Here is an 8,618-nt window from a genome sequence, read left to right as displayed (position 1 = left end):
TAGAAGGGAGTCGATATTCACAAAGCTAACAACCAAGCCTGGAATTATCTGGAAGGCTGGCTGTTTGAACAAATTCGCCCAAACTGGATCAGCGCGGATTATTAGGAAACTGTCGCGCTGTCGCCGCGTCTCAATAACTGAGACAGTCATGTCAGCGCGGAAGCACACGGGAAAGGCGCGCTGTCGGCCATCGCGGAAAAGTGATGTTCTTCCGCGCTGGCAGCGCACGGAATACACTACAGGGCGCCTGTCATCGCGGTTATTTTAGGAACAGACGCGCTGATGAATAAAACTTTGGAAAAATGGGTTTTTGGGCCAGTTCAGAAAGCAGGAGCTTAGTGATTATGAATTCTCTGCACAGCAGGATGACTGACAGGAAGGCAGTGACAAATTACTGTGTAACAAGTATATTAGAAAAATTTCTTTTGATTGGACCTTTTCTCTTACAAAATGATATTGTGTGTCTATATGTTTTGACCTTGCATGACATACAGGATTGTTCCCCAGTTTGATGGTGCTTTAATTATCACATCTGATCACTGTAGGTTCTTGTTGACCTTCACCAACATCTTCAAGTATTCTTCTGAGCCATATAGCTTCACAGGTGCCACTACATAATGCTTTACATTCTGCTTCAGTTGATGACAAGGAAATTGTTGCCTGTTTCTCACTGCTCCATGATATAGCTCTCGATCCTATATTGAAGACGTATCCAGTGGTGGATTCCCTGTCATCTAGATTTCTAGTTCAAGTATTTCATGTTTTCTTCTATGTTCATGCACAGGAAATTCTTCCCTATGTTGTTTTCCTAGTGCACAACCTTCACATTTAAAGTGTTCACCCTTAATAATTGGAAGACCTTTTACCATCAATTTCTTTTGTAGTAACATTAGGTCATTATGATTTAAGTGTCCATACCTTTGATGCCAAAGCACTCTAGTTAACATCCCTGTTGATGCCAAATCTTGATGCCCATTTTTCATTACATCCAACTTGTATAAACCTCAAATTCTCATTGATTTTGCAACAACCTTGTAGTTGACTTGCACATCTTTTACCAAACAATGTGATTTCACAAATTCAACTTTTAAATGTTGATATGTGATAGTAGATACTGAAATTAAGTTCTTCTTTAATCCTAGAACATACACCACATTTTGAATTTGTTTTTCTTATCCGTTAGGCATCATAACACTTATATTACCATATCCTTTAATTTCATGTGATCTACTATCTCCTAAATAGGATGTGTCCACCATTATTAATCTCATGATAAGTATCAAACCAATTTCTTTTGCATAACATATGGATTGATGCACTAGAATCTATAAACCAAGCATTATCATCACATCAGTTTCTGCTGATAAAGCAGCATTGGACACAAATAATTTAAGATCGCTAAAGTCATGACTAATTGCTTCATCTCTATCAACATAATTTACTGAATGCCTTCTTTGTTTAAATTGATCAGACCTTTTTTTCATGCAATTTTTAGCAAAGTGACCAGGGTTTCAACAGTAATAACACACATCATCTCTACTTGATTTAGCATTTGTCCTTGGTAATGATGTACCTTTAAAAGAATTTACCTGTGGCTTTTTGCCTTTATTTTTCTCCCACTGTTTGCCTTTGAAGGATTACTTCCCTTTGGCCATCAATGCCAAATCTGAATTGGGAGATTTCTGTTTAAGGCTTCTTCTCTGCTCTTCTTCCTGCATAAGTATACCTGCCAACTGATCAAAAGTAGGAGCCTTCTCTCTCGCTGAAAGACCAGTGAAAGTAGGAGCCTTCTCTCTAGCTGAAAGACCAGTGATAAACATTTGATATTCATCAAGCATTCCATTTAATGTCACAGTAACCAAGTCTGTACTAGATATTGATTCACCAATGTCACCTAATTTATCCTTTAGATCTTTAATTCTAGAAATAAAATCACTAACACTTTCATTTTCTTCCATCTTAATTGAAAGAAGCTTACTCTTTAAATACAATATTCGATTTGTACTCTTTGTTTCAAACAAATTTTTGAGAGTGTTCCGTGTCTCCTTGGATGTTTTGCACTCTCTATTGTGTGTAATAATGTTGTCCTTAGCCGTCATCTGCAAAAGCACCTTTGCTTTGTTTTCCCATCGCTCCCAATCTTGAATCGTAGCCTCTATGGCTTGAGGGGACACTGGTTAACTTCAGCGCCAGACACAATCGCCTATGTATTGTTGCCTTCCATCAAAGTCTGCAACTTAAACTTCCAATTTACATAATTTTCACCATCTAACTTGTTAGAGTGAGATAAATAAAATTCTGCCAATACATTAGCCATTGTCAATAAGCTTCTGAATCCTTAAGTACCAATCACCAAAATACAAATTTTTGACAACTTCAGTAACTAATTTCCTTAATCAATCACTAATAATAACACCGTTTTTTACTTATTCCTTAACAACCATGGCTTTTTTTTATTAATAAATCCATAATCACAAAAAAAAGAAGAAGCACAAAACATTATATAACCATACGTTATGAATCTTTCCTTCCAAAGCGACCTTAGAGAATTAGTCCAAAATTATATAGTCACTTCAAAAATGAATCTTTTCTTCTAACACGGCCTTAGAGAATTAGTCCTCAATAAAACATGTTTATAGCTAGAACCAACTTCTCAGAAATGTTCTCATTTTCTACTAGAAATTAGAGAATGCATAAACAAACCGCAGGCTATCATTTTCTCAGAAAAACATATGTTGCAATTTTTTTGTTACAACCACATACGAGATTCCTCAAAAGAAATATATGACACAGTGTTATACTAGCAGAAACACAAACCTCCTTTCTTCAACCGAACACAAGCTTTGCCCTCCGTCCAGCACACAAGCAAATTTCTCCACGAAGCTCCTTTGAAATCCTCCGCTCTATTTTCTTGAGAGAAAACGGCTCCGCCTAGCTCCTTCAGCCAACAGCTTTCTCAATCTGACTCTACTTCTCCTCGCAGCGCCTTTACCAATAACTTTCTCAAACTTCAGTCAGTGCCCCTACGCCCAAACTTCAATCGCACTCTTCTCCAATGCATCAATAAACTCTAAACACTCAACACTCGTCTCTCACAAGCTCACACAACGTCACGCTTTTAACACTGGTCTCTCACAAGCTCACATAACCCCACGCTTTCAACACTGAACCTGACTCTGATACCAAATCAGATAACCCAACAAAGACACTGAACACAAAACTCAAAACACTATCTTCAGAGAAATTTCTGGAGTCGGTGACTTTTCCAAAAAACTATCTATCTCTCGAGACATCCGCCGAATTCTCCAGAAGAAGCTAGCTACTGCATTCATTGCAGTTTGACCTTTATGTTTTCCAACCATAATAACATTGTTTCATGCACCAACCATGCACAATACACTAAATTATTGTGCAATCTTTAACATAATATAATAATTATAAGCAAGAAATCAACTAACAGAATATAGTACATTGTCAAAGGTAAAGGGAAAGATCACATGCAATATCAAGAGATTGTTGTCCGCAAGCATTTCCTTCACCAAACCACATGATTCCCTAGCCAATTTAATTCCAAAAGAAGGCTAAGTCAGTGTTCATAATGTCAATGTCTTCATATAAGTTTAAATAAGGCAGAGATAATGGTGGAGTTAACTTGAGATCAATCACACCCTGTTTTTTCCTTTATGTAAATCCTTATTCAAATTGTTCCTCGAAAATTTAGATAATGGATCCAAGGATTTCATAACATCTGGATCTGTCTTTAACAGAATACAAACCCATATCTATGACAAATTAAAGAACTTAATATTGAACTCCAAATTTAAGTAATGGAACTGTAACTCAGTCCTTCCATATGCTTGAGTCCCAAAACAATCCCACTTTCTTCATTGTAGATCTGTTCATACTTTTAGTGAAACTCAAATGAAGGCATTCTAATTTGGGCTCATGGAATCGTCAATTATTACTTCTTGGTCGCCCAAGTCCTGTATGCATTACTTTGGAGTCTCCATGGAAATATGAGATGCAATAAAGCTCCACTCTTGTATTTTGTTGACAAACTTCCTCAATTCAGTACGACCATTATACAAATGATATAGTTTTTGTCAAATTTGCTTCAGTATCCTCGTATATTTTCAAAATTCTTTTAGAGAATGGTTCTAGTTCCCAGTTCCACATTGTGTATGATCTTGACCTAGTCTTCATTAATATCACAAATAAAAATATATTATTATATTATTTCAACATAGTTGACTCAACTCAACTCACATTATCACATGAATGAAAAAATCAGTTTTTAAGAGGCAAGATACTAAATTTTTTGAGTGACCCAGCACAACCCATAATATGGTCAGTATGAACAATGCATAGGGAGGAATCAAACCAAGAATCAAATTCAATAAGCTTGCATTCCTTGCTAATTAAATTGTGAGAAAATTGTGAGAATTGAAGCAAATAAACTAAACAATCCTCTTGTTCACCTTCTACTTGGTACAACCATTCAGGAACTCCTCATCTAAATGTTAGTTTCCTAATGTTATTGCAAACAATAAAAAAAAAATACTATGATTTTTTTTTCATTACAAATGCTCCAACTCACACTCAGAGAATTTGTTCTGGTGCTAATATATTTGAAGAATTACAGCCACAGGCAACTCATGCTGAAAAACATCTTTCTCCCAATATCAGAAAAGAAAGAACCAGTAATATGAAGTCCTATATGCCAATAAGAGACAAATACTTACCATACACATTGTAAAATTTCAGATCATTTTTCATGCATTGTAAAAATTACATTTTTCGCTGACCTCTGATAGTGCAGTATCCTAGTATCCTGCAAAGAATGCATGTTAGGCTAATAGGTTTGCAGTAGCCATTTGAAATGGTACTATATGATGACATAGCATCTACCAGGGGAAAATCAGATGAATAGATTCCTGTAGACAATCTTTAAACCAACCTTTAGGGGGAGAATAGACCATCAATAGTGTGGCTCTCATTTGCGATCGCTGACCTCGCAATAGTGTTTCTAATTAAGATATCCTGAACTTCTAGTTTTTAATTAAGATATCCTGAACTTCTAGATTATTGTCAGATTTATTAATACAATAGTCATTTCCACCAACCTATAGCATGGGGATACACTTTGGGATTGGGGTGAATTTCAGATATTCAGAATGTAGTCTTTTTCCCAGTCATTAGGCACATTTTCTTCGGGATATAAACAAAGAAGAAACACTGCACAACATGATGGGAAAATAACATCAATACCACCACTGCACAGAGTCACACTTTCTCATAATAGCAACCACGAGAGCAAGAAAACTTCGACACTTTTATGGAAAATTCAAACTATCCATTTTCAATACAGATTTAGCACGAGTCAAGAGGGATATAATAAAATGGATCTAACATGAACAGAAAAGGATCTAATCTCTTCACTTGCAAATTTTGTTATAAGCTGTTATTATTTAAATATTTTGTATATATATATATATATATATATAGGCAAACATGAAAGTAAAATGTCAACTTTAATAACGGATAGACAGCTTACACATCATACTGAACTGTAAAATGAAACTCTAAGATCAACTAAAAACATCCAACAAAAATAAATATAAATAGATAACCCATTCAAAAACCAACAAATATAGCATTTTGTGAATCCCCAAAATAAAGGAAGCAAGCAGGAGCACAACAAACATCGGCTGAATTGAAGTATCAAACAAGGCTAAGCATATCCATTGTACCACTACCAAATGCCGCAATAAATGTCCACTTCCATACCAAGGATCCTCAGATATCTGCGTTGAGGTCCACTATAGTTTGTCCTCGGCGTGTATATATCTATATATATAAAAAGTTGTGCTGAGAAGAACTCCAAAATATAATTATGGAAAAGAAAAATTAACCATCTAAACTTTCCTAAACAATGGATCATTCATACAAATCATGATTATGGCCACCATAAGTTATTAGATTCGAAGGATGATTTAAGTACTGTAACTGGTTGTTGAGACTTGCGAAGCGCCGACAATCTGATTCCCCTGGTTATCAATTTCCCCTTCCAGGTATACATTGATATGTTCATTTCCCGATCCATTACCATAAACAACCCGCTGCTATTAACTGTTACAGAATAAAATGCTGTACGTTTTGCCAAACGAAAAGTGCGTAGATTACACCATACTTGTGCTTCATTCAACTTCCACATGCGTACAAAGCACCAGTCATGCTCCACTAGCACTAGTTGCCCATAGTATTCACCTATATCTTCATGATGAATATTCCTTGTACATCCCTGTGGCAGCGGGATTTTTGTCCAAACTCCGTCAGTAATATTGAAAGCTACCAGGAGATTCCTGCTATTGCGATTGAAAGTGTTGCACACCCAATAAAACTTGCCCTTACAGTAAATACCATTTCCAACAGGGAAAATATTGTTGGGGGACATCATGGAAACTTGAGACCACGCACTGGACTCTGAATCATAAATACACATCATAATTCTTATATTATCTTGTTGCCTCCTGTAAAACTTATAACTACCGAGCAGAACAGTGCAACTCCTTGTGGAACAATCGAAAGCCAATCCACTGAACCCGTGAAAAGGTGTTGCAGGAGGAGGAGGCAGTTGTTTCCAATATCTGGTACCAGGAATGCCTAAAGAAAGAGCCGAGCTATACCTTTTTCTATGAATACAAATGATGCTCTTACAAGTACCCACAATGATCTCACGGGTCAAAGGAAGTTTGTAGCTCTCTGAACCGTGTCCTTCTATAACCCAATATTCCAAGTCATCTTGAAAATCCCAATGGATTTGAATCAGAAATCCCGGGGTGGAATGCAAAGACCAATTTGGAACATCTACTTGGAGGGCATCACGCGAAGACAACAGATAATTCCACTTCTTGCAGACACTACTCATTTTGCCGACAACCCTCATGGGCAGCCTTGCTAAAATCATATACAACAACTCCTCTGGGAGCCTTCGCCAGATTTCTGCCTCCATCGCTACAATATCTATTGGAAAATAGAAGACATCAAGGCATCAATATTTATTGGAAAGATTAGTTCCAAAACGAGAGATCGAAAATTTAGAGCATGGATCCAAGGATATCATAACATCTGGATCTGTCTTTAACAGAATAACAAACCCATATCTATGAAAAATTAAAGAACTTAATATTGAACTCCAAATATAAGTAATGGAACTGTAACTCAGTCCTTCCATATGCTTGAGTCCCAAAACAATCCCACTTTCTTCATTGTAGATCTATTCATACTTTTAGTGAAACTCAAATGAAGGGATTCTAATTTGGGCTCATGGAATCGTCAATTATTACTTCTTGGTCGCCCAAGTCCTGTATGCATTACTTTGGAGTCTCCATGGAAATATGAGATGCAATAAAGCTCCACTCTTGTATTTTGTTGACAGACTTCCTCAATTCAGTAGACCATTATACAAATGATATAGTTTTTGTCAAATTTGCTCCAGTATCCTTGTATATTTTCAAAATCCTTTTAGAAAATGGTTCTAGTTCCTGTTGATCAGAAACCGAAATAATGAAGAAAGCAAGAAAGCAACAACTGAATACCAAGACACGAAACTGAATCACAAAACTGAATTGAATGGAATTTTATTTAACAATGATTCTCCGCTTTTCATTTCATGGGCATTTGATAGTTTTATATCACCAACTATCGTTACATAACTAATTATTCGGTATACAACTGTCTATTTACATTTTACCTAAAGTTACTAATTCGTTGTCAAACTAACAAACTCCACCTTGATAACAATTTTCCCATTCATCATCTTTCCTGCAAGCCAAGAGAAGCTAAACACCACCGCAACTTCTCTACTGTAACTGGCTTTGTGAATATGTCTGCACAATTTTCTCGTGTATGGATCTTTTTAAGAACTACTTTTCCGCCATCGATCACATGTCTCAGAAAATGATACCTTACATCAATGTGCTTGGTTCTGCTGTGATAGGCATGGTTTGTAGCCAAGTGAATAGCACTTTGACTGTCACAAAGTACATTCACTTTCTCCTGCGTTCTTCCAATTTCATCGAGCAGACCCTTTAACCAGATTGCTTCTTTATTAGCATCTGAAGCAGCAATATATTCAGCTTTGGTAGTGGACAGTGCAACTGTGTCTTGAAGCTTTGACATCCAACTAATTGCTCCACCTGCAAGAGTAAAAACGTAACCTGTAGTAGATCTTCTTTTGTCCAAATCACCAGCATAGTCAGCATCTACATATCCGTAGACTGATCCTTCACTACCATTAAAGATGATGCAATGGTCACTTGTGCCTCTTAGATATCGAAGCACCCATTTCACTGCTTGCCAATGTTCTTTACCTGAATGTGCCATGAACCTGCTGACAACTCCAACTGCATGTGAAATGTCAGGTCCTGTAGATACCATCGCATACATTAAGTTGTCTACCGCATTTGCATATGGTACATGAGACATACTGCTTTCTTCATCAGCTCTAGGACTCAAAATCGAAGAAAGCTTAAAATGGGAAGCTAGAGGAACATTAACAGGTTTCACATTATTCAAAGAGAACTTTTCAAGTACCTTCTCCACATACTTATGCTGTG

General features: G+C 36.6%; 1 protein-coding gene across 1 annotated transcript; it reads right to left on the bottom strand.

Moving 5' to 3' along the window:
- Window positions 1–5,956: 5,956 nt before the first annotated feature.
- On the bottom strand, window positions 5,957–7,012 carry LOC149210740 (putative F-box/kelch-repeat protein At1g15680). Its single transcript, XM_089399073.1, has one exon. The coding sequence runs from the start codon at window positions 7,010–7,012 to the stop codon at window positions 5,957–5,959; it is 1,056 nt and encodes a 351-aa protein (XP_089255199.1).
- Window positions 7,013–8,618: the final 1,606 nt, after the last annotated feature.

The sequence above is a fragment of the Pinus tabuliformis genome, chromosome 1_2 (genome assembly GCF_031772625.1).
Source record: "Pinus tabuliformis cultivar Carrire ecotype Pingquan chromosome 1_2, CPIR1, whole genome shotgun sequence".
Taxonomy (NCBI): Eukaryota; Viridiplantae; Streptophyta; class Pinopsida; order Pinales; family Pinaceae; genus Pinus; species Pinus tabuliformis.
The sequence above is the reverse complement of the archived record's forward strand: the minus strand, read 5'-3'. Positions and strand labels throughout refer to the sequence as shown.

Excerpts from the sequence above, each read along its gene's own strand:
- LOC149210740 (XM_089399073.1), bottom strand. The coding sequence starts at position 7,012 with ATGGAGGCAGAAATCTGGCGAAGGCTCCCAGAGGAGTTGTTGTATATG.